The sequence below is a fragment of the Trichoplusia ni genome, chromosome 13 (assembly GCF_003590095.1).
Source record: "Trichoplusia ni isolate ovarian cell line Hi5 chromosome 13, tn1, whole genome shotgun sequence".
NCBI classification, from domain to species: Eukaryota; Metazoa; Arthropoda; class Insecta; order Lepidoptera; family Noctuidae; genus Trichoplusia; species Trichoplusia ni.
The window spans coordinates 8531589-8558452 of NC_039490.1; the positions used below are offsets into that span (position 1 = coordinate 8531589).

Sequence of the window (26864 nt, forward strand, 5' to 3'; positions counted from 1 at the left end):
GAAGCAATATTTTTGAACCTTGTCATTAATCATCGGGGATTCTCATCTTGAAATCAATTTTCGAATAAGAGGAAAAAATATCTTTAAAGTATCTGATGGTATTAACTCCTATATTTATAGCTGTTGTGTTTTACTTTTTATGGCTTATTCAGAATAGAATAAACAGGATCCTGGGATGGCTGCTCAGTTAATGTTTATGATAATAGTGTAAAACGCATTAAGTAGTATGGTAAACGGCAGGAACGAGCAAATATAACAGTTTAAATGCACTATAAATGCTTTATAAAAATTCACACAACATCAAGTTTTAGCACGCACAGTACGTTTCAGCCAGAAGTTCACGTACACGTATCATGCAAAATAATTTTTGATAATAAGGAATCTAAATGCAATGCACTACTGAAATCTGGAAATATATTTAAAATTACATTTAACGAATCAGACATCAAGCAGCGACCGCTGCTTTTGTTGCATTTTTGTGAATTTCTAGGACGTTGGCCGCTTTACGAGAAAGATTGCTTTTTATCTAGATTGAGCATTCAGAAGTATACAAACCGTTAAACTTTTGACTCGTAACACGATACCAGCTTTCAATTACCACGTTATATCATTGGAACATTTGTTTAGGTTTATGTTGTAGACTTATTGGTTTCGTAATTTTATTATTATTAGGCAAGCAGTGTGAGTTCCTACTCTGACGTCAAGCATGTAATAAATCTTTTAAGACATCGATCGACGGTTACCCCCACTAAATATGAGAATAGGGTTTAGATAGGCACAATAATGGTTCACGGATATAGGTAACGTCTATTAAACAACATGTATTGTGTGAACCGGTACGTCATTTAGAAAGGCTGTCACAGTTATGAAAAGGAGAGACTGCTTTACGTTATCTAGTACGATGTCTCGTTTCCACATTTGCAAATCTTACCTTAAAATATGTTGGTGGAGCTCCTGGATCTAATTAGAAAGAGGTTTTTATATCAGCCCGTGTAATGACACAACTAAGCTTAAAACAATTTAGCTCTATCCGTATCACAAATTGAAAGACATTGTAAAGTAACTGTTCGTCCAACTTAATCCTAGATATTTATTTTCCCCTCAACTGGCAGAAGTCATTCATCAGAGTGTATTAATATTTCCGTCTGTTGGTCTCAACGGTACTTGTTATTACATATCTGCAGCATAATGTTAATGTCTGTAGTCATAACCATAAGCCAATTATTTTATTTTTTAAGCTTTTTTAAGTAACCATACAAGAAGAGGTGGTTTTCGGACACTTAAAGTTTTTTCATTATTAGAACATTATTTTAAGCGTAATGTTAAGAATCCCGGGTTCTTTAAAATCGTAAAAAGTATTTATTATTAAATTGAAATAATTTGACATAACTCCTCTGAAATGAATTTAAATCAAAATAACTTAATCAACGTATAGAAATTAACATATTAAATTGATAATGATCGTATCTTTTATTTTTCTAGACACAGCGTCCGTTATCAAACCTGAGCAAATGGGACTATAAAAATAACTGAAGAAATATTTTACTACGGAAACCAGTAAAACTTTTAATATTCAAAATGGAAGTCAATGACATTCCGGAAATTAGTAGTAGCGTATGCACAACATCTGCCTCACGAGGGTGATGTAAAAGTGCCTTTATATTGAAAGACAACTGCAAGAAAGCTGGGAACATCCTTCCATTATGATTGAGGTTTTATTTATATTGTTTTCCGACGCTTTATTCCCAATTTGATTGGCTTTTAGAATAATATACTGAGCGCTGACATTTTCAAAAGTCTTTAGCGTTACAAAAGCAATGTTTTGATTCGAAACGCCTGACGTCAATGTAGTCATGATAATTAAAATCGTTTCATACACTTTGGACGTGACATTGAAATTACATAAAAGAATATTGACAGAAGATATAATAAGATGACAATGTAGTATTATTTAGATAACATTTTACTATCGATCATCTATCACGGGGAGTCAAGGTCTCGTGGTTCTAGGACTACGAATCATAATCAAAGAGATTGCTCAATCGTCAAATAGGTTGTTAATTACCTGTCATTCTGCATAAATTACGACACTTTGTTAGAACTTTAGACTGCGGTACTTTAGGTTACCGATATGCTACGTTTTTTTTGCCGAATGATGTAAAGGTCACGCATGCAAACAGGCTGTCATTCATAAACTTTCCGTCTACCAAGGACGGTATTATCGTGAACATTCTCGACTATAAGGGTGATTCAACAGGAATATATGGTCTGGTATGTAAGTAACATTCCGACCTATCATTCAACATGTCTCTTTTTATAGTAAACATCCTCCCTTGACAGCCACATTAATTCATATAACTATACCTATCTTTCTTTTTCGTTTACATCATCATTCCTTTCAAACATTTGCAAATTATATTTTTTACAAATGCCATTGGTTTACTTCGCTGTCATTATTTAATGTGGTAATATTTTAAAATTATTTTGCCTCTGTATATTCTTGTTCGTACTAAATTATACAGTCTGTTGGGATCTCCGCGGATGAGCCATCCATCGCATATTACGATCACATCGCTTGGATCTGTCCTGCATGATCAATAACCGTAAAAAGACCAAACAGATAAAAGGCAACAGGAAAACTCGGAAATATTAAAGACCGAAAGACGTAGGAATCTAAATACGTATTAAGGAAATAAATGTAAACCATGGTGCAGTAAACTGTATACATTCGATTTATGTAAAAGCAGATAGGATTTCGGATTCAATAACCCTTGGCTCGGAGGCTGTCTCAATGTGCATAACTTAAATTTAATTGAATAACCTTACTTGTAACACTTGTATTCTCAATTCTTAAAAAATATATAATACCAACAGTAGCGACTTAAATGGAGTTAATGAGTTAACTGACACTTGTTACACATAATTATACTGACTCTTGGTACTACTTATCCAGATAAATGTGACACATGTTAAATATGAAACATAGGCATAATATGTGAACATACTTTACTACGAAGAATAGAAAAAGTGTATTAATAGTGAATAAATTAAATGAATCATTCTAATTTACTTAGACAATTTGATTGCATTTACCATATAGAGCGGGTTCCTAGATACATTCTGACAATCAGCTACTGGTGTTAAGTTGTCATCATTGCAAGTGACAATATATTACAAGAAAAAATGTAATACCATTTATAATAATGGCGAACTATTGAATATTACTGTATGATGTCAACGAATCATAAAACAAATAACTTAAATAAATTAACAAAAAATATTTTTATATTTGGCATTCAATGGCAATCGCCTATAGAGGCCATTTAAAAATCAGCATAAAGTTAGACCATGTTAGGTACTGTATAATTGTATTCAATTTATTTAGATATTCATACAACCTTGTCCTTGCCTTAAAGTTAAGTTCAATTAAGTTTGTTAAGTTATTTATGAACAATTAATCACAAAAAAATCGAAATACTGGTGGTAATTGCTAAGATGCAACTACATCAACTGTTTCCGGAATTATTAAGAACCGACAAAATAAAGTCTACCTTGACTTGGGTCATAGACACACAGACAGAACTAAGTAAGTACGTACATATTCATAAACGAGTTCTTTTTGTTACTTAAACGTTTATAACTTAAACGCAGATTTATGATGAAAAAGATAGATAGTGTAAAGAAAGAACTGATTAACAAATCAATCTAAATATAGGCTTTAATCAACCTTTCCAGCTTTTGCGAAATACACAAGAGCTTCTAAGATGAAGTAGAGTCCAAAGTAAACCCGTACAATAAATGAACTTAACTGATCTAATAAATATTTAAGTAGCCATTTCTTATTCACATAAATGTCGGTCGAGTCGTGACCAGACCAAAATATAAACATTCGCCTGTATTCAGAGACAGCAAACTGATAAAGATAAGAGTTGATTAGTAGTCAGAGCGCTGATTCTAACGGATCTTTGTTCTTAATTGTCGGTTGAGTGACAGTTATTAACATATCAGCTGGAATACTACGGCAAAAGAATATAACGAGCTTTAAGCATCTTGAGTGTATTCTTAATGTCTTCGATATAATGGATACGGTTTTAATGGTGATTTAAGTATAAGACAGGTATTCAAAGAGCTCTTACTAAGCGCAACTAAGTATACTTTGGGTATTTTAAAATATTATCTTATAGATTCTTTCAAAATAAAGACAGCATTATAATAAGTAGTTGTATGTATGTACATTGTTTTCCTGCAATAAATTCGAAGGCTCAAGGCTATTGATTAAAGTGATCATGAAATTTCACGACTGTAAATTTAACGTTTTACGAGTTTTAAGCTTAAGGAAAGTTTTTTCGTCGATGTAATAGCATTTTTTATGTGCAACAATATACTAATTACGTTCCCAATCTTTGCTTCCATTACTCCTCCCTCTCGTTAAACCGCTCTGAACTCCAGCGCAATCATTAAATCGTGCAGAGTGTGCAATTAAGGGTCTGCCTCCCTATTTTTAGCCGGACGAGTGATGTTGACTTTTTTCTTTTCAAACGAGGCGCGGGGACGGGTTGCAGTGTCGTTCCCCTTAAACCTTAGGGTTCTGAAAGCGCATAAGTACTGAGGTATTCGCGTACGACAGAGATGGGCTCTCTTGATTACAAATTAACATGGCCGTTTGCGTTTTCCTTTGAGTTTGAATTACCTACCTTTCTCGTAATTGGAAATGTTTTATTATCTTTCTTTATTTGAGATATTGCCAGTTAATATGACGATTATAAGTTTAATTGGTTTCTGTGTATGTTTCATAATTTACTGGTGTTAAACATACAAGTACCTACTTCTTAGATGCGTGGTCATATTCAGCGCTTTTATAGCTAATGAATTGCCGAATTAAGTAGTATCTGCAAATTTTTTTCACACCTATTTAGGCATTAATTACAAGTAATAATTATTTAAACTCCTTATAAGGACTCCATCCGCTTAGGTAGATACTTAAAAAAATTAAAAACAACACTAGAAACGTATTAAAAACAACAAAAGAGTAAATATTAAGTGGTATAAACTCTAACATAAAGCAGTCGTTTATTTACATGTTTATCTTTTTTAACTGCCTAAACACAAGGAGTTAATACTGTCCTTTTAATCGTTAAATGCTTACATTGGTTTTAAAACTACAAATGCATACCTAATCTTTTTTTTTCAGTACCCAGCGCCTGCCATTGGCAAGAGAGCAACGCCTGACTACGAGCTTACGCACGTTCCGAATAGGAGTCCTACGAATATGGCGGCGTGTTCTAATAGCAACGGGTAAGTAAAACAAATTCTGAACCCAACATTAGTAACATTGTCACTTGTGTGAAATAGCTAACATCTGCGTGTTGTTTAAGACTTAAAGCATAAAGGACTTTTAAACATAAGTAATGGAATAAACATATTGAGTATTGAGGTACGTATTGAGTGCAATGGTTATGGAAAACCTCTTTTTTAAGTTGGTATTTATACTAGGTACTGCATAAGTGCGTATTTTGTATATTTTAATCATGTATCTTATCTTATCTAATGAAAAACTTACCTGAACAAGTCGTTTTTCGTCGCAACTCACAACAAAAATCTTCTGTCCGTATCTGCCTACCCTGGTCCAAGAAAATTTTACAATAATTTTACGATAGTTATTGTAATGGCGCCTTTATTTTCTTCAGGGATAATGAGCAACGGCATCATCTCATTCAGCCTATAGCTGGTACTCTGCCAAAGAGTGCAACCTCTTTGTCGAATGCGGCACGAGGACTCCTCATGAGATTACTAGAACGAGATCCACGGGTGCGGATGCGGAACTTAAGGCAATTGCAGCAGTCGGCATTTTACATGAAATTTAACTTTGAACATGTCAAAACCAAGAAGGTACGTCAATTTTTTTCTAAAGCCATTTATTCCTTGGCGCTCATTGCTCATTGAGAACTTGAATTCATGTTTTTAATAATGAGATTATTAAAAGAAAGCGTTTGATGGACTCAAACGCTTTCATGCAGAGTGCATGCATTTTTCTCAAAAGTTTTCAAGTACTTTCACATTTTAATTAACCTACCTATATATTTATATTTTGCAGATATCTCCAAGGTCGCTTTTGGAGCAACAACTCCCAAATGTTGCAGAGCAATCAAAAGCTAATATAAAATTAGCTAGTGAAAAGCTGTTTTTAACATTTGATCAACCAACTTTGATTTAGTCAATTAAGAATAGTAAATGCACTTAGAAATATTAGTAGGTACCTATATTATCTAGTAGAAATTTAATGTAATAGAAAATACATACATAATTTTATTGAATATCAGCAATAATTAACAGGTGCCATTATAGAATAACTTACTGACATGTATTTTATAGATAGTTAAACTAACGGCATGTAGTCGGCAATAAGGCTAACAATTGTGCATTCCTTCTGAAAATCATTCCATTTATTTAGCCATGTAAGATAAATATTTTTTTATGCTGGCAGCTTTTATTTTGTGTTTGCTAATTAAAATCGTAACAAATTAAAACATACATTTGCAACATACTTTCAAGTATCTAGTTAAACTTATTGTTTAGTTATGGATTTACGTTGGCCAAAATGTATTAAGTAATAATGTAGTAGGAAAAAGTAATATTTGTTTATTTGTTAGCATGAGTTTTATACAATAAGCGATCATTGTTATGTTGCAGCTAAGAATCTCAGAATGAATCTATATCTATTTGTAATATGTATTATTGATCAAGACGTTAATAAATTAATAGCAAAGAGATTTTTTTTTAACTTTACTATTCGCTCTCTAAAATTCTAATCTAATTTAATTCACTATTAAAGGACTCCTGCCAGGAACGTCAGCTGTAAAATCTGATATTTCTGCTCAACTGATTGGGAAATATGATAGATTTGGTAATTTAAATCATTATCATTTGTTCTCCCGGTCGGCTTGCAGTTCCTCCAACTTAATTAACAACAACATAAATATAACCAAGATAAACATAGAATGTTTATCTTGGTTATATTATAATATTATTATGATTCTCTAGAGAAATATCATAGACAGACAACAAGATAGTGTACCATAGACACTATTAACTATTGATTTTAACTCATTGTGGCAACATTCAGTCGTGTCTGTCAATTTGTAATTTGACACTGACTTTTTGGCTATTGAGTATTGTCAGTGATTTTCATTCGTGTGACTACTGAATTGCTGTAAAAATGAATTCCCTTCTGCGTAAAGCGGCCATCCAGTATATCAGGACCAACGCCCGTTCTGCTACCCATGCTGCCACCGCTGGAGGCCATGGAGGTGAGTTAAATATGAATATCGAAAATTATGTAATCGTATAACCTGAAGGGCTGTCTTATCTCCATGTTAAATTCGTGTTTATCCTTTCTAATTCGTCTATATCATATTATTCATGCGTCGCAATTAATTGTTTAACAAATATTTTTTACCTTGTTGTAAATACGAGTGTAAAAAATTATCAGAAAAGTCAAAAATGCGTATAACTTTTTTATGATTAGCGTCTGCAGTTGATTACCACACCACAGAATGGCGGTGTGATTATAATATAAATTTACTATAGGATCAATCAATACTTCGAAGATGTTGTATGAATATTTGCAGGTGTATCTATGGTTTATAATCTTATAGATGATTTTTTTATCAATAACATTAGTATCTCAACTTGCCACACACCTTTTTGGTGCTTGACCTGTTTTCATGTTAAACACCGATTTCTATGAAGCAAATAAAAATGTGCACATATTAATCCAAACTTACATGATTTCATGTTTCATTACTTTAAGAAGTTACAATTAATTAAACATTATTGTATTGTTTATTTAGGTGGCTACCAGCTGTGGAAGAGGATGACTTTCTTCATTGCTTTCCCCGCTGTTGGTCTCGGTATGATCAATGCTTACTTGGCTCACCAGGAGCATGGTCATGATGAACAGCCCCCCTTCGTGCCCTACGAGTACCTGCGCATCCGCTCCAAGGTATATTTGCACCTCAATTATTATATCATACAACTGAATGATTGCTCATAGAGTTTTCACCTTTATGAACTTTGTCTTACTTGGACTCTTATTTCTGGGGCAATTTAAACCTCCATCTATACATAAATATATGTTACCTTAAATATTATAGCAAAAACAAGGATGAGTTTAAAGAAAAGAAATATTTAAATATTCTAAGTACATATTATATTGCATTTTTAATATTAATATGGTTCACAAGGTTCTATAGATGTGTGATTTTCGAGATTTATCATAATAATTGATCTAATATGTGAATTTCATTTCCAGCGTTTCCCATGGGGTGATGGCCAGAAGTCGCTCTTCCACAACCCCCATGTCAACGCTCTCCCCAGCGGCTACGAGCATTAATAACTTGCAATAAAATGTATAGTAGCGCAATTTCGCGGACAACACGCTTAGATTACAAATTAAACTGTATTGTGATAAGTACCTAAAATAAAATCTTCAAAAATTTTTTGTTTGTGTTAGCTACTTTATTCTGTTTACCCTGATGTCCTTGTTGTATTAATAAATAAATTGTATACTGTAGTATGGTCTAACTATATTGCTAATGATCTTAGCTAATATTTAGCACTTCTTATGTTTTTTTAACAGACCAGAAACCCTTATCCATGCTTTATGTACGAGATGTATGAGATCAAAAACATACAATTCTATAATCTATGTAATGCTATTGTAGGGGTTCAAATATAATTAAGAGACGGATTTAATATTTTATTAATATAAATATATATATATATATATATTGTAAAGGTTGCTATCTAGCTGACAGATCTGTTATTTTCTCCATGACAACCAACCGGTGAGACAGTCGTTGCCAAGTGTGCGTGAGCTCGACGACGCGCGGCGTACTAGTGCGGTCTCGCCCACGCGCCGTAGTTATCTCACCGGTTGCTTGGATCACTACACTATTAGTAATTCCGAGCTACATCGTTTGAGGCATATCTTTCTAGAGCCTACTATGGTATTCAGTTATATTCAATTAAATTCTTTTACTTTCTTTATCCGCAGACCAAGTTTTAATGCCATGTATGTATATAAGGCTATTTGTTACTGCTTCCTCTCGCCTAAGATATTTGCTGTGCCCGACAGGGTCCATAATGGTTCTGTATTATTAGATTTTAAGACCTTAATGTACATTATGGAACGCAATAAATAATTGAGTATTGAGTAATGCGATATCACCGATTACAGTTTTTACAATTTGCCACACCGAGGTGTGTGTCAAACTAATGTCAACTTGACATTTAAGATACAATGTGTAAATCTTAGCCAAACGATCGATTAAAGACTATAATTGGCAATATGGCAATTGGTTTACTAGCGAAAGAAAATACTAACATATCATTACATTGGTAGTTTGTAAATGAGTAGTTACCCATTGACGATGAAGGAATAATTTCAAGTTACAAAATGTCGAGTTCTTCAGTAAAAGAGTTTGGGAAAGCCTGGTGGTCAGAAGTATACAATAGAATCATAGGAGCTGTGGTGTTCCTTGACGATGCTAGTGCTGAATGCTTGCACTGGGACGGTGGTCTGTTTAACTTGCTGTCTGGCGGAGCTGTAGCCGTAAAGAGTTTATCACCATTTGAGGTATATTTTGTTTACGTATTTTTTCGGAACTGTAAAGAAGACAGAGAGACTTCGTATAACTCTAAATTTGTTTAATAATTACTCAAATATCACTTCCTTAGTTCATATAAACAAACTATCATAATATCACTGTTTCAGTTTTGCTCGAAAGATAATAAGAAGGCAGTGTTTATTACTCAAGCATCGTCGACTCAACTGAAAACAATCCGTGAGATTATACGACACAGTGACCTGACACACTGCATCCTGGTGTCGTGCGTCAGTTTAGATGTGGTTTACTTGGAGATAAATGATGGGAAAGATGTGGGTGATGCTGTGTCGTCTGGCAGAGGGCCAGCTGAGGCAACCAAGCAGCTTGAGAGTATGCTGGTAGAGTGGATAGGGAAAAGGGTAAGATATTATATCATAATCTAAAGAACAAATACAACATTGAATTTGCAATATATAGAACTTATAGAACAATAGGTAGATCTTTTTGTCACACAATACTTGCGAGTGCTTTTTAGGCACAAATTCGTACCCAAATAAATAAAAGAGCCAATTATAATGCTTTTACATTCAGTTGGAATTAAGAAAGTGATAGAACAATTACAAAGTATTTAAAAAGTGTCAAATATGAAAAAAATATCAGATTTAAAAGTGTTGTAACGAACTTTTCTATCTGTTTCAGCAATGTGCAGTAGAAGTAGTCCACATACCAGTGTTCACAATATCTCTAACAAATGTAGTATTTGTTACACCTCCATATAATCACATTTACCCCTTATTTGAGGGTAAGTTAATGCCACAGTCTCCCTCAGTGGACTTGTACAGTCTGTCAAACAATGAGAGGTCTGAAGCAAGGAGGTTGGCTAGCGCATTAAACAGTATGTTGGACTCCATGAATTTGAAAGAGGATATATATTATGTGGGAGCATATAGTTCATTATTAGCTGGCATTTTGGAGAATTCGCCTGTTTGCTTGGCAAGGAGAAAGGTAATTCTGTTTGAATTAAAAATGATATCAAACTAGTAATTAAATATTTTGTCATAAAACAATAAAAACTCAATTATATATTTGACTGTATATAAAACTGCAATTGTGAAGCTTTATGTAAATAAACAAAATGTAACAATAAATAGAGAATTTAAAACCAAGTTAAGAAAAAGCTATACAAACGTTCACACTGCAAGATTATTTTTTATCATAAAGTTTTAAGAGCTCTTGAAACTTTCAGAATTGTTTGCACCCAGCCTCACTTATCATAGTGGATCGGACTCTAGATGTGTGTGGTGTCACCAGTCACTCTACAGAGTCAGTGCTGGACAAGATTGCAGCGACCCTGCCAAAGTTCCCGGGACATTCCACTGAAGTTGCCGTTGATATATCTCCTCTATGCAAGGCTACTGCGTAAGTCATTTTGTTATATATAAATATATTTTATTGGATGTTTCAGTGAAGACTCATTTAATACCCTATTATATGGATAAATAGAATAAATGGTTTTTGGTATATTCATTGTATTTCTACAACAATTTATTTAGTAAGTGTAGAATAGGCCTCTCCATAAAATAACGATTTTAGTAAATAAGCGATTATTTAACACTATGTACATACATACATTACATACACACACACACACTGCTTACTAATACTAAAAAGTATAATAATACTCTCACACTTCCAGTGTAAATCACACAGAGGACATACAGCTAAGTCCAGGGTGCCTGTACCACGCTAACGACGACGGTTGCGTCCAAACGTACGAATACATGATCAACAAATCCCACAAAGAGGTCATGTTCGATTTATACAACAAGCTGTCGAAGATAGACGTGCAGAAGTCACCAAGCCCTAAGAGTTTGTTGAAGGTGACACCGCAGAGTGTGGAGAAAATCGTTACGGCGTCTAAAGGTATGTTAGTCGACTTTTTTCTTGTATTTTTTGGTTTTGATATTTATTTTTCTATTCAAATATTGCTCTTCGGTGATAATTTCGTATTTTATTATGTGACCCTTGTGTTGACTGACTAGTTAAATCGAGCTAACTACTGACACTGATCATGTAATATACAGGGTATGAGTATCGTAATTTTGTTTCGAAGAAATTATGTTTTGTGTAGATTTATTTGTTATGTATATTCGTAAACTTGTAACTACTTAACTATTTCCGAAATTCTTACCTATTCGTCATCCCTGATTGCAGGTAATTACGATATCATTAGCAAGCACTTGGGCGTGCTTCAGCAAGCGCTAGCAGTTGTCCAGACTATGAAATCCCCGCGGCGCGCTCAGCAAGAACTGCTTATGAGCTTGGAGAAGCAGGTACTTCAGAACCTTGCCGCCAGTCGGGATTCCACTAGTGTGTTGCATCAGGTAAATCTTCTATGAAGTTCTAAGTAGACTATATTATTAAAAAATATATACCAAAACCTCGCCTAGTATATATTGCTACTTCTTTTCCTTTCACTTTTCTCATGAACTACCCTTTGTCTACAAGTGACCAGTATATCAACAAACGAGTCATTAACCCCATCTTTTGCAGATCTGTCATCTAATCAAGACTCGTAAAGACCGCAACCTCCCACTCGACAGCCTTCTTGCACTCATAACACACGTATACTCCTTAGTAGGAACAGAAGTTTCGTTTTCAAAGCAACATGAAGACAACCTTACTGAAACGTTGAGTGTAGCGATATTTGAAGACCACCGGAGTTTGTTGAGGAATGAGGTCGGAACTGTAGTTTCCCCTGAAGAATGTGAGGAAATATCGAAAGGAATAATGGCACAGTTGAAGGATATTACTCAGATGAGGAAATCACTGACGAAGTGAGTTCGTTTTATATATTTGAGTTTTACCGTCAGTTAAGTAATTTCAAAAGCTTAAAGCAATTAAAAAGTATTCTTATAAGAACAATTGATACTCTCAGTTTTTGAAAGTAAACAGTTTTTATAAGCAAACAGTTAATGCAGAATCATGAATTATAAGTGGCGCTCCATGACTTACATCTTCGTTGACTTTTTGAAGCTTTCATAGTTTAAGTTTAATTTACTTATTACACTTTCAGATACACTTCGGTATTGAAACCGTGTGAGACGGGCGTTGGGCACGAATACCGCGGCGTACTGCAGCAAATGGTGGATGATCTGGTTGATACCGAGAGACCTGAGCTGGTTGACTTGAAACATAAGAACGAAGGTATCAAGGATCTGCTACGGAGCGGCCTCAAGTAAGTAATCGCCGTTAATATTTAGTTTACAACAGCGCCATCTTGTGATGAGTAGTTTACCTTTTAAATAACGCCATCTATCGTCGAATAGTTCGCAACTTTATACCGTTGCGTTTGACTATTATGAATTTAAAGCCAATGTTTATTTTTTGTTTTCAAGCATATTAACCAGCAAGAAATCGCGGAGTACAAAACACCCACTGGACAACTCGACTATAATCATCTTCGTCGTCGGCGGCATAACAGCAGAGGAGTGCAAACGTTTAAATCGCAGCGTGATTACAAGTGGCATTGATAATACTGTTTTAATCGGTTCGACGAAGCTCGTAACTCCTGTCGAGGCTATGAGGGATGTTGTATCATTATAGCGGTCCGTTAGTACTTGGACGAAAGCCGTCGGCACTTCAGAAAACCGTTGGGCCCAAAGACTACTTAGGCGATATAACGGCAAACGCAATGCCGTTGTCAACTAAAATAACTTTATAGTTTAATTGCTCATTCGAATTTTAAAATGCGTAGTTGTACTTTTTTTAATCGAACATGATAATGCATTTAGAAACAGCTGTCTATTTAACCATAAATGTTATAGACCATTTCATTATGGCAGGTGCGGAGAATGCAAGATAAACTTATTTATAGTCGGCATGTAATTATAATTTTATTTATATAAATTATATTTGATTGTACCTATAAGGGTGGTAGGTTAAATTTTAATTCCAAAAAATATATTTGTATTAAGTATTTGTAATTAATTTCAAGGGATTATTCATGTAAAATAATACATTATTTATAAAATACATTGCTTTCTTCAATTAGGTGCTATGATATTATTTGTAATTTTGTATTTTGTTTTATTTTCTTTGATCTATGTATGTCTAATGTATCTTTATTGATGTTAGTTATAGGTATAAGCATAGCGCAATGCAATTACAATGCAAAGTAATATACACTTTTTCTTGGACTTGTTTTTTTATTCTGTTACAGCTCCCAAAAAAAAACTTAACCCATTATTAAACGTAAACAACACATTATTTTTATTAAAAAGTAGGTAGTTTGTGAAAAGGTTTTAAAATAATGCTTCAAAAATAACATTAAAAAGTTTATTTTCAAACACTAGTTTGTGACAATTTCAATTCGCACTTTTATCAGTTCATTTCATTCAACTACATACCCAATAGGCCTTACCATAAAATAAGTTACCAAGATTTTAGTAAATAAGCGATTATTTAACGCTACGTACATACGTACACACACACTGCTATAAAATGAAAACCTAATAGTAAAGGAATGTCTACATTTTGTTTGGATATACGGAGGTAAACATACACTCACTTTGTGTAATGGCAGTTTTAAATGCATCAGAATACAAACAAAACGGAAAAAGTATAAAAAACTACAAAAATGCAATTGTGTCAGTGAGAATAAATCTTAGGTTTGTGCCGATTTGGACAAAATTGTGACAATATATCAAAACTATTAATTAAATTATTACCTATGATGAAACGAAGAACTTAATAATAAGAATTGAATATTGAAAAAGTGATTTTCTTAATAGAAAGTTTATAAAATAAAAAGCTTTTTAAATTGATTGTTTAATAAAAAAAAAAAACTAGTAACGAGAATTTACATTGTACGTACATTTGCTAAGATAGGATTCATAGATATTTCAGCTAGAATAAATAAAATAACCAAGTATACAGACCTACCCAGTTAAAGTCAATAAGTTGTATTCATAAATGCTATTATTCCAAGCACAAGTTAACAATAAACTTTTTATTATTAATACTTATAGGTTATATTTAAGTATTTAGCCCATAGACACCAAAATTATTGTTCTTTTTCAGCCATATTTTTGCGTTTTGTTGTTGCATCTATCATAGACAGCAATTATTGTTTCACAGACGGTCACATTTTATATCCTATCTATACTATCGTTTATTTACTATCACATTTTTCTTGTAATAAGTTTCTTAACGCCTACTTGTTATTGTTTTGCCAATTACATTAATACTTCGAGCCTATGTGGGTGATCCACAAACCGCTACATTAAAACAAGCTTAAAAAATAAATAAAGGACTGGGAAAGGCGGGTTTAAGGGCAAGCCCTGAATTTGATTAAACCAGCATCAGATGTCACTTATTCCCACCTATGTTTAGAAGAATGTACGAGGTTCAATTCCAATTATATTGCAATTTCACACCGCTTTTTACGACTTGTTTCCTATAGGTATCAGATTCGTATTAAAATTCCATTCATTTCACACAATTAGACATATTTCTATTATAATTAGGCACAGGGGTCTCAGTCCATGCCGGCGACATCGCCTCCCTTCCTGAAGTCAGCGTTGGCGTAAATGGCGGTCTTATTTCTAAAGAGTGCGCAAATTATTGAGCCCCTGTGGCGGTACCGGACCATTTCGTGCCCTTTGGCGCGTAGACCTTGGATAATATCCTGAAAAAAGAAAAATATATTTTTCTCACTTATAAAAACAACAAAAAAAAACCATTTCAAGGTTTTTACAACGCTTACGAAATACTCATTATTGTGCAATATGTGATCAATAGCAAAAAAAAATACTCATTGTAAATGTTTGCGCAATATTTTTTCTACAGCCAAAGCAATCCAAGAAACGTGATATACGCTGAGTATTAATATAATTTGTTTAGTAGGTACTTAATTGTGAGTATTAGGTAGGTAGACAATGTAGGTGTAGTTTTATCTTAATCCCATACCACGAATCAGTGGAAGTAAACAAATATGAAAACAATTCTTTGAAACAACAAAAATTAATAACGACTAGATAAATCAATTGATTGAATACGTTCTACAAATACCTCATTATGACTGACTGAACATAATCCTATGTAGCCCCTGTTAACTACTTAATGAAACGTATAATCGTCTTCCTTTAAATCGGAAGTTTCTCAAAAATAAAATTCTGTTCGAAAATAATATTTCTCTCATCTTTGCCTTATTCAAATGTTTTAATATATTTACAGCTCTTGTTGTGAATCGTCATTTAAATCTCTCGAACAAAGTCCTTATAACCATAGATCAAACTGTTGTTCTTTAACGAAATATCGTTATTTTTAAATTTTCATACTTACATGTGTTACACCGAACTCGTATTCGCCGTGCATCGGAGTTATCTGGTGGTGGATCCTCGCTTCGTCCACCGCTTCCTTTATTGTCTGACCGAACCACAGCTTACGTATTGTCACCTAGAAAACACATACACTTTACTGACACGAAAAATTATAGGGTAATAATCTGATACTCAGTAGGTGCCCCAAATATAGGTTGAACTGATAAACATACTGGGCCCCAATTCTGCTACTTATAATGGCCGATAAATGAATGGATATTGGATTAAACTGATACTATATAAATAGCGGAATTGGGACTTACGGGAAAGTCTGCCTGTAAACTTTACAGGCATCAGCACCAATGCAGAAAAATTCCAGGGCTGTGCTAGGTATGTGTATTGGTGTGATTGAACATTCTTTTTGAATGTTTGGTTTGGTCAAAAGTAACGGAACGCGATCACTTCGACTGCCCAAGAAGCCGTTCCAGATTTTTTTGAGACATTGGTATTTGGTAAAGTAGATACTGGGAACTTAAACTTACTAAAGCCACTGCAGTAGTAATCTTCGTGCCCCCAGAAGCCCCAATAACCAGCTTGGCGTTCCCATTCCTGTCAATAATGATGCTAGGGCTCATTGAGGACATGGGCCGCTTGTGAGGCGCGATGAAGTTCGCTGGCGAAGGCTTCAGCCCGAAGAAGTTCGTGATGCCGGGCGAAGAGAAGTCGTCCATCACGTTGTTCATAATGATACCAGTCTTAAATGTTGAGAAGCCTGCTCCAAAGCTGTATAGAAAAATGTCGCTTAGTTATTTTCAAGTGTTAATAGCATGTAGCAAGGGATCTGTTATTAGGGTGTCTAAAAAGAACAGACGTGACACATGAAGATAAGAAAAATATAACTGAAATATCAGTGGTCTTATTGTGACGAGCATTTGTTTTGTTATGGCTAATAGATAATTATGTCGGTTGACAAATTTTCTGATAGGTACGTTAGTTCTTATTTTTTCAAAACCATTAGGTAAAAAAAAGTTTTCCCAACATACTAGTAGTTGATGGAGCTGGTGATAGACACAGCGTCTCCATTGGCGGCTATGATGGATATGTGCGCGGTGCCGGCGTCCGGCTGGTTGTACGTTTCGGCTCCATAGGTTGCCGTGTCGTTGCTGGTTGATGTGTCGTTGATCCGCATCCGAATCTCCGAGCCGAATTCAGGAGTAGTCACATTGCGAATCAGCTGGGAAATATAAAAATAATAGTCGTTGTTATAACATCCCACTTCCCACTAATATCATAAAGGCGAAAGTTTGTGAGTGTGTGTGTATGTTTGTTACTTCTTCACGTCGATACGGCTGAACCGATTTCAATGAAATTTGGTATGGAGTTAGCTGACACCCTGGATTAACACATGGGCACATTTACATTTTACTACGAGATAATATTTTATTCCCAGTGAAAATTCTACCGCCATACTTTTTTCAAGGAGGATATAAAATCTTTAATCACGCCATAATTAATAAGATGAAAAATCTTACAAATATGGACAGAAGTTGCGTGGACTCTAGAAACTAATCCGATTAAAAAATATCCTAAGTTATATCTTCCATCCACGCGGACGAAGTCGCGGGTAACAGCTAGTCTGTGTATAAGCCACAGCAGTAGTTATCTTCGTTTAGAACAAATAAAAACTTTTTAGGGTATTTTCGGTATTGGAATTTTCGTTACAAATAAATAATAGAGTTCAGCCAGTCACAGCCTGGATGAATGGCTATAAGCATGCCACAAGGTAAGTAAGTTATCCCCCTTGAATAGGTGACCTTGATCAGTTAACATTATTACCACACCTAAGTGTCCTTTAGGAACAGTGAACTTTATTAGGAAGGACAAAAGGTCGTTTCTGAATGTAGTACATCTTTTGCGGGCTTGCAAACAACTTATGTTCAAGGTACTAAGCTGGGAAATTGCGAGCAAAATATGCAAGTCCCGATAAGAAGCAAGGAAGAATATTACTTATAGCAAGATAATGCCAAGTCTGAAGGTTAAAGGTTAAATTTATTTATGCCGTCATAGGTTTGCTTATTAAAATAATAATAAATAAATACATAAGTTCTCACAATCACGATTCGGTATTACCAAATGTAATCCACCGTGTCCTGATAACTTTTTCTGCGTCGCAAATGTGTGCCGATTGAAAGCAACGTTTCATTTAATATTTTCTGGCTTCTACTGTTGCGTGTGTTGCCTATTATTTCAACTTTAGCATGATTAACCTATGAGAATCCTTGTAGGGTAGGTCTTTAAACTTTGTCGTAATGTTGACCTTCTAGTTGACATTTCGTGCTACCTCAGCCGGCTGGGCCACTAATTGCTTTAAATAACCTGTCTTCTATCCTAAGATAAGGGTATTTGAGGCACATAACGATATCTTATCGCGGTATATACTAATTAGGGTGATATCCCACGTTTAACATGAGTGCAAAATGCTACCTGGAAATCTTCTACATAATTACAATCATACAAATATTAAATCAAAAAAGAAAACGTGTGTATGTAACGTATTTGAACTTTTTATTTTTGAGATTACTATAATTTTGAATGTTTATAAAAATGCTCTTTCCGATATTAGTTATCGTTTTGGACTTACCTCCTTCAAATCCAAGAAATCCATATCTCCGAGTTTTGTTCTCACCGCGTACGCATATTTGAACGCCTCTAAGATTCTGTGGTACGTGAGAACCTTGTCTTCGGTAGTGTTAATGCTTGAAGCACTGAAGTTATAACCACTGAGGATGTTCAAGATGTTGACGAGGATAGCTCCACTGCTTGGCGGAGGCGGTGAGTAGAAAGTGTCGCCATCGCTTAGAGGGACTGCGATGGGATCGGTAATCTTTGCCCTGAAACAAGTAACCAAAGAGTTCGTATATCTAGGTCAGCTGTTGTTTGTAAAGGTCTGACTTACAGCGACAATGCCGGACAAAAGTAAGTCTTATCCTTTAGGAATATGGTCGTCAATCAATATCGCTAATATATGTAGTCGTTAAAACTTGCATGTGTGGTTGTTAAATACATTGGGACATTAAAACCTATAAGGTACTTTTTAACTAAAGACTCAGTTTTGTGCATCGGAAGAGAAAAGCTGGCAAAATGTTTTATGGAACTTTCGACACACATTTAGCTGTTTATGACTTGACCTTATACGGAAGGTAACCCTTTGATTCAGTTGAGAGTATGGTGAAGACAAAACCGAAATGCATTGAAGTTGTTGTTTTATTCTTTTAGTACGTTTCATTTCTTAGACAGTGTTCGATCTGGCGTTTTTGATCAAAGATATTTGATCTTAACTTTGAAGACATCCCTTGAATAAACCCTTCAGATTAATTCATCAGTATCCCGTCATCGCATAGGTGGATACCAGGGCCAGGGGTCCGTGGGATCGACTATTAATATGGCTTTCTGCCTATACCTTTGAGAATTTAAAAGTTTATGTTTCCCAAAAGACAACAAGGTACACCAAAATCTTTTGTCGTCAATTTCAAGAAAATATAGAGACAAGATGTTTAGTCCTGCACTTCCCAAGCTACGTTTTTGCATATCTACGGACTAGCTGTTGCCCGCGACTTCATCCTCGTGGTTAGAAGATCTTGAATCGTTTTCGCAGCAACGGAAGCGAATAAATTTCCCCGTTTTGTCCACATTTTCCATTGTATCTTCCCTCCTATTAGCCGCAGTGTGATGTTAGCGCATAGCTTTCCTTGATAAATGGTCTATTCAAAACAAAAATATTTTTTCAATTCGAACCAGTAGTTCCTGAGATTAGCGCGTTCAAACAAACAAACTCTTCAGCTTTATAATATTAGTATAGATGACAGACTTGCGTATAGTCAATAGTAGGTAATTCATCTATAATCAATTGATTCATTTGTTGCTTATGTTATAAGAGCATCCATTATACAATGTTAGCTTAGGTACATGAAGCGATGGTTACTTAACAAACAATGTTAATTCTCAGCCATAAATAAAAATATTCAAAATGCTATTCGTGTACTTCTGGGCAAGAAGCCAGTAAATTATTTCCGGCATGAAATATTATGTTTAAAGCGATTTCACACAGCATTAGCCATTACATGTGAATTTGTAATGTGAAGCCAATGTGAGCTTAGTTGTGTAAGAATTTGTATATTTTGGGTTCGAAAAATGTCATAACTACCGATATTTGAAATAACAAAAACTTGTACAAAGGTAAACTATAATAAACCACTTTATAAACATTTCAACAAGAACATGCACACGATAGGTAGATACATCACATTAATGATCTCCAAAAAGTGCTCTCTTGAGTTCCATGAAAAAGAAGTAGAAGAAACTGTAACATTTCCCAGCAATGGAATATTTGGGGCTGGTAATAATAATATTTTAATAATTTAAAACTGCAGTTGTGTATGAGAGACAGTCACAACTTTTTGAGTCTTTTGGGTTTTTGGTCTTTATATCTGTGACTTGAATGTTTGTGGAACTCTCCGCGATACAAGAGTTGAAATCCTTAGAACGGGAGGCGTTTAAAAAAACTGCTATGAGATTACTTGTTACTATTACTGTTTATGCCATACAAAGTATTTATGCCAGTCTAGCTATTTATAGGTAAAATAAGTACAGAGCGTATTCGTTTATTTCTTTGCTTTCATAATTAAATTGTCACTGAAAGTATTGTGTGTTCACTCATTATAGAAAAGACAATCAAAAGGAAATAAAACAGACTGTATACACCCTGTTTACATTGAAATTGAAGTAGGTTACATTCTTTTATATTCGAACTCTTTGTAAGCTGATAGAAGTTTATTGTATTAAATGTATATGTTACCGTTTGGACCGGATTTCAGAGTAAACTAGATTGTCTAAACACCACATTGTAAATCCTTTGCTATGGTGCTTTTGTTTCGTTAATAAGTTTGATTTGAAATTGCACCTAAGGCTAATGAGAGTTTAGAAATTTTCTTTGAATATGTGATTTCATATGGATAAATAATTTGTAGTAAGAGTGATTTAATTTGTAGAATATGTGACTCCCACGATTTTGGTATAAAATTATGAAATTTTGGAATATTCTTACAATGTCCTGAAATTAAATCTCCCGGCAACATATTTTTAATATAAAACAATGGCATTCAATTTGTCAGCGGTTGGTACCAAAACAATAACATGAGAATTTCCAACTATTTCACAGCATTTTTTCATTCAATGAGTCACATTATACTTTATTTTGTCAGGTGCACAAATGTTTTATTTAAAACTGAATGACGATATATCAAGTAGCAGAGTAGGTAATAAAGGCATTTTATAATGAGTCATTTTGATCTGAACGTTGTGGTTATCGGTAAAGAATTCGTAACTAATTTCTGGAATTCTAGAATTAGTTCTGCTCACGATAATTTATGAGGAATTATTGAAATAAAGTCTGAATAGGCAATCTTCTAAGCTGCAAGATTAAAAAAAAATTGGTTATGTTTATTTAAGGTTGTTTTTTGTTTATTGCTAATTGTACTACTGGTCAGATAATGGCCCAATAATAGAGAAAAGTTTTGCGTATTGTAGAGTAATGACGAGCATTCAAATTTCAATCTAAATTCAGGTTATTTCATGATGTTAATATTATTATTTTTAAATAGACTCTTATTGTTTGTAAATTTGGTCATCATCCTTTATTATACAACCAGGCATTATTATTAAAATATTTTTCCATTTAGGGTTCATGCGAGTTGGCAGTCTACCACATGATGATCTAGGGATAAATTACTATATAGGTATATGTATGTATATACTGACTATGTATGTATGTATGTATGTATGTATTATGTCACTTCCCTCTACTCAGGGTCCAGTTGAATCCAGATAAGGTTATCGTTCATTGCACTTACATAGTACTTAGCACTTCTCTATAATTGCAAACGTCTACAATACATACGTACACTTTTGTTTAGTTCATTCCATTTTCTCTTTTCTTTTAGACAATGAATGGGTGGCTTAACTAGCTCACCTTAAGAATTAACTTAAATGTGTTTTCACTAAGATATATCAATGATAACAGACTGCCATCCTGTTGAATATAAATCGTCTTCCATCTACCCTTTTATCAATTATTTAAGTGGTACCAATTTCCAATGTATTCGTTATCAATGTACAACCCCTTTCATACATCCTAATATTTCCTTCTCTTAACATCTGTGACTTCTTTTTTCTCTCTGTCTTTCTCATTACCATACATGTAGAACGTGACTTTTGCAAGTATTAACTTAAACGTAGACTTCAGAAAAGGAGTGCTTGCAGAAAAGAGATGCCGCTTATGTCATGTATCGTGCCGTCTCACTTGAACAACTTTATTCGAAGAGTTCATGAGAGGTCTCCAGTCTTAAAACAATAATCTTAAATTCAAGAGAACTGTGTCAATGGGACCATTAGTATTAATGATTTACTGCATTTAACTGTCAAGTCTTGTATTAATTATTATTCAATTCAAACAAGTGTTTTACAAAGAATTACATTACATTGACCTTTTTGACGTCATCAGTTTTCACAATCATTGTGTTTTTGTGAATGCGAGTACTTTGTAAAAAGTGCATTGACAGTCTTTTGTTATTTTTGTCGCTCTGGGCAACTGTGTTAGTACATAGTGCGTAGGTACCTAGTTTGATTACATGTTGGCAGAATAAATGGTCGTTGCCAACTATGTAGCTAAAGTAGGGTTTGTATATTTATCTTGTTGTTATTGCATAACAATTTTTGCTAATTAGGACGAATGAATAATATTTGAGTTATATATTGAACGGACCCAAGGAATTTGGTATTTTTAGTATACTGCTGTCTAGTGTATTCCATCTTCATTAAAAGAATTTGATTCATCTTATTATTAACAGACGCCCGTGAATATCGCAGTTAGGTAAACTCTTTTATTTTTAAATCTTCTAAGAAAATGTGTAAAAAGTTTCATCATGATCGGTTGAGGAGTTTACGTTTGAAAACGTAATAAAACATACATTCACAATTCATATTACTATTATTATCGGGATACTCGTATTTTTTTCTTGTAACATACCTCTTTCTTATGATTAAAGGTTGTATTTTTTCGAAATCAAATATTATGAGACTGCAGCAGAACAGCTGGTAAAAAGTCAACAATGACGCAATATGGATTGTACTGTTTCAAAACATGTTTGATTTCAATATACGACTACCTACGGGTGTCGAAGGTATTGAACTCTTACTCATCAACCAATTGACAAATTATAATTATAAACGCATTTCTAGGGTTAGGAGACTGGTCTACTGCCAGGGCCCCAGTAGGGATGATGACTGGGTATAAAAAGAAAAAATCTCATTAGTCCGTCAGTTAGATAATTGAAAAGTATGAGACACGTATTTTTTCCTTTTTCAGAAAAACTAGAAACAAAGATTAACTGCTTTAAAGTTTAGGAGAGGGGGCTTGTGACGTAACGATATGGTAAAATTTATAATCAATCAAGTAATTTGGTCAATTTATGTTTGAAATTTTAGTTTTTTTTTAAACAAAAAACTACAAGACGGACACGGCAAAAAAAAAATGTTATCATCCCTATTCTGCTATTTACAATGGCCGATGAATGACTGGAAATTGTATTAAATTGATACTATTCAACACAGGTATTGGAAATCCAGTGGGTATGGTGTGGAACACTCACGGTCAATATCATTAATTTCCAATTATTATGTTTGCAAAATGCTTACTAAAATATAAATAGTTTCAAATTTCATACAATTGCCATTTATTTATCGGCCATTGTTGCAGAATCGGGGCCCTGGCCAGCGGGATTGTCCGAGTAGTACCGCGGCTCAGGTACAGAAAGGGCAAAGGAAGGAATATGGTTGGGTTATGAAGAGGGAGAGACAGAAGGGAGTGTTAGACTTAGACTTAGATAGCAAAAGTCTGAACACTTCTGTTTAATTCAAAGTGGGAGGAATCAGTTGATGAAAAGGAGAATCGAAAAGATGAATGAGGCTTTGTTGGCCGCTTTCTTTTGGAACAGACAAACAGAAAGAGTTAAATACTTAATAAAAAGTATGAACTGAGGTGTCTGCGAATATACTTACTACAGATAATAATATGATATTGGAACGCCTCTCTTATCTCAGAACAAACCTATTTAATTCGTTCATATAAAAATAACCAACGTCAATACAATTGTATTTATTTACACAATTGTTTAAGTTCATCTCGGTCACACGACGTTATGTTTTTGTTTTCGTTAGTGAAATCATCGACATTTATAAGATAAAGGCATTAAAACGTTTCTTTTGTTATTGAGAGCTAAACTTTGCATTATCTGGAGAAAATAATGTATTACGATAAACGATTTAGATACGAGGGTTTTGTTTACAAATTGTAAAAAAAGAACATTAATTAAACACGTAAATGTGTCTTGTTGGTCTGTATAATACTTTTACTGTTATGATTTAATGCTTGTTTTAATTAGTTGCTAATAAATAACAAATGTGAAAGCAACACTTATCACTCACTTGCATAAAAATGTATAAAGTGACATTATTTTTGTCTTTACTTTTTATTATGAAGCATATAAAGACTTAATAAAGATAGAGGTTAAAGAGGCTTTTCCTATAATGCTATAAACATTTTTGTGGGTATATCTATACTTCTATATCTATACTAATATATAAAGCTGAAGAGTTTGTTTGTTTGATTGTTTGTTTGAACGCGCTAATCTCAGGAACTACTGGTCCAAATTGATAAATTATTTTTGTGTTGAATAGACCATTCATCGAGGAAGGCTTTAGGCTATAAACCATCACGCTGCGACTAATAGGAGCAAAGATACAATGGAAAATGTGAAAAAAACAGGGCAGGTATAAATCACAATTTATATCTTCTACCTAGTTAAGGATAAAGGGTTAAAACGGAGCCCTGTTTTTACTGACGCTATAGTAACAAATACTGGATCGAGGTAAAGCAACGGTTGTTAGAGTCATGAATTTGTTGATGACAAACCGATTTTTTAATCTTTAGTCAATTTGTACAGGACTGTCAGTACCGCGATTTCGACTCTCAATTGCCCGGCTTTTTATGACGAAGCACTAGACACATGACGGCGTCGACTTTTATTTTTGTAATACACCTTGTCATTATCCGTGGTAAGTGATTTTCTAACCGTACTAAATTGTACTTGATAACATTACTTGTACAAACGTTTTTGCATTCCTCGAAATTTCAATGGAAATTAATTGCTGGAGTAAGCTATAACGACTTCTCTTTTGAAATTGTGGCTTTTTTTACCTAAGCATTTATCATATCTGTCTATACTTACTCTTCGAAAGCAGATACATTACATGCATAGCACTAAATGCTCATCATCCTCGTCATTATCATAAACAAAAGCACTTGTTCTCACACTGCTGGGGAGAAGGATAAGCGCCAATTTTTCGTGCCTTTTGCCAGACCCGAGACATTAACTATATCTTTACCCATCTTGCTTCCGGACAACCAACGCTTCTTTTGCCTTGCCTTAGCCACCATTCAGTCACCACCTTTGTCCACCTGCCGTCACTAAGCCTTCTTTGTCTTCGATTATGTTAAGGATAAACGTCACTGAGGGGACTTTACATCGGAACGCGGAATTTCCTCAATTCTTGTAGAGGCGGATGCCAAATATTTGTCAATCGCAGTACTTTAATGGTTTCAACTGATCAAGTGGTTTCGTGCATGAAAATGATAGGCTTTAACATGCGCAATTCTTTTTACGTTTTCCAGAGTTGGGTGCCAACGACAAAGGGACCTAGTTTTAAGCCTTTGAGCTCCCTCCCTGCTTCTGGCTGTTTTGTAAGCCTTAATACGTAGACTCAAGATTACACACTATAATTATTTCTGTTAAATAATAAAACGTACACACTTCTATTGCACTCTTAAATGACTACCAAATCTTTTGTGTGCAAACCTTATTAATAAACTTGACTTACAAATATTAACACACTTTAAAGTAATAAACTAAAACCAAATACTCAGGAACTTACACATCGAAATTTCGAATCAAAGTCACACTCCCATACAACCGAAAACAACAACATAAACAGCGAACACTTACTCATAATTCCTCAAGTCATCAGCTGTGATGATGCTCCCGACCCTCTCCAGATCGTCGAGCAGGTCTGCCGCCAGGCTCCCGTTGTACAGGTCATCGCCCCCGTTCTCAGCTATCCTCTGGAAAGTGTTACATAAGGCTTCGCTCGGCTTCACCGTCGTACCAGGCTTGTAGAACTGGCCTTTTGCCGCGTTGAAGTACATTTTTCTGAAAAGAGGACATTCGTTTTAGTGACGAAATTTTGAAGTTGGAATTGGGAACGTGCTGTGCAATTAAAGGGTAAACGTTCTTTTATAATTTCCACGTAACCGGCAATATTATAATGGGGAAATTTTTAGGTTTTTTATTTATTACTGACGATATATGGGAAGGGATAATCTGCATCTAGTTCTGAAGCTTTGTGTGGCGTCTAAGAGCTGAGAGCACACGAATAATTTGAAAATAAAGTAAAAGAGAGAAGAATAAAAAGAAAGAGATAAAATAAATTCATGAATTTCAAAATATCTGTATCTTATTATCTTGCTTATATTAGACTATTTCTTTATCATTATTTGGACATTGTCTTTCGGTCAAAATTATCGACGGAACTCAACCCAGACTAAGGTATCAGCAAGACAAAGATTATTATCAAAACAAATAAATGTGTTCCTAATTACCTAATTGAGAATACGACAATGAGATATAAGTCCATGGGCACTTTAGATTACACAGACATAGGTAAGTAGATAATATTGTAATCCACATATTGTAATTATTAAGTCTGCAGGTAATTAATTAGCAAAAGCATAATTTTATAAAACCTACATTTATTGAACAGG

The 26864-nt window shown here is 34.3% G+C and overlaps 4 protein-coding genes across 8 annotated transcripts in view; 3 read left to right on the top strand and 1 right to left on the bottom strand.

The window, feature by feature from the left end:
- The window catches only part of LOC113499989 (autophagy-related protein 101), a 51244-nt gene extending 44476 nt beyond the window's left edge, over positions 1-6768 (top strand). The window contains exons 8-10 of one of the 2 annotated variants that reach the window (XM_026880627.1): positions 5192-5295; positions 5688-5889; positions 6095-6424. In XM_026880627.1, the coding sequence (XP_026736428.1) occupies positions 5192-5295; positions 5688-5889; positions 6095-6214 (426 nt within the window). In that variant the 3' untranslated portion in view covers positions 6215-6424. Of the gene's footprint in view, positions 1-5191; positions 5296-5687; positions 5890-6094 lie in introns of both variants that reach the window. The other variant, XM_026880628.1, reaches the window with a different exon arrangement.
- A 386-nt stretch (positions 6769-7154) lies between these two features.
- On the top strand, positions 7155-8498 carry LOC113499991 (cytochrome c oxidase subunit 6A, mitochondrial-like). Its single transcript, XM_026880633.1, has 3 exons — positions 7155-7307; positions 7851-8002; positions 8312-8498. The coding sequence occupies exons 1-3, from the start codon at positions 7217-7219 to the stop codon at positions 8390-8392; spliced, it is 324 nt and encodes a 107-aa protein (XP_026736434.1). The 5' UTR covers positions 7155-7216; the 3' UTR covers positions 8393-8498.
- Positions 8499-9290: 792 nt separating this feature from the next.
- On the top strand, positions 9291-13807 carry LOC113499992 (sec1 family domain-containing protein 2-like). The gene is made up of 9 exons (XM_026880634.1): positions 9291-9637; positions 9776-10027; positions 10308-10613; positions 10855-11027; positions 11305-11531; positions 11823-11992; positions 12162-12445; positions 12685-12846; positions 13007-13807. Exons 1-9 carry the CDS (start codon positions 9458-9460, stop codon positions 13212-13214), a joined length of 1962 nt encoding a protein of 653 aa, XP_026736435.1. The 5' UTR covers positions 9291-9457; the 3' UTR covers positions 13215-13807.
- Positions 13808-13932: 125 nt separating this feature from the next.
- The window catches only part of LOC113500344 (glutathione hydrolase 1 proenzyme-like), an 85534-nt gene continuing 72602 nt past the window's right edge, over positions 13933-26864 (bottom strand). For all 4 annotated transcript variants that reach the window (XM_026881101.1, XM_026881100.1, XM_026881099.1 and 1 more), the window contains 6 exons: positions 26050-26253; positions 18573-18822; positions 16975-17165; positions 16474-16714; positions 15954-16067; positions 13933-15297 (listed from right to left, as the gene is read on the bottom strand). In XM_026881101.1, the coding sequence (XP_026736902.1) occupies positions 15148-15297; positions 15954-16067; positions 16474-16714; positions 16975-17165; positions 18573-18822; positions 26050-26253 (1150 nt within the window). In that variant the 3' untranslated portion in view covers positions 13933-15147. The remainder of the gene's footprint in view (positions 15298-15953; positions 16068-16473; positions 16715-16974; positions 17166-18572; positions 18823-26049; positions 26254-26864) is intronic.

Coding starts and splice junctions, on each gene's coding strand:
- LOC113499991 (XM_026880633.1), top strand. CDS start 7,217: ATGAATTCCCTTCTGCGTAAAGCGGCCATCCAGTATATCAGGACCAAC. Junction 7,308..7,850: donor CACCGCTGGAGGCCATGGAG/GTGAGTTAAATA, acceptor TTGTTTATTTAG/GTGGCTACCAGCTGTGGAAG. Junction 8,003..8,311: donor ACCTGCGCATCCGCTCCAAG/GTATATTTGCAC, acceptor TTTCATTTCCAG/CGTTTCCCATGGGGTGATGG.
- LOC113499992 (XM_026880634.1), top strand. CDS start 9,458: ATGTCGAGTTCTTCAGTAAAAGAGTTTGGGAAAGCCTGGTGGTCAGAA. Junction 10,028..10,307: donor TAGAGTGGATAGGGAAAAGG/GTAAGATATTAT, acceptor TATCTGTTTCAG/CAATGTGCAGTAGAAGTAGT. Junction 11,993..12,161: donor CCACTAGTGTGTTGCATCAG/GTAAATCTTCTA, acceptor CATCTTTTGCAG/ATCTGTCATCTAATCAAGAC.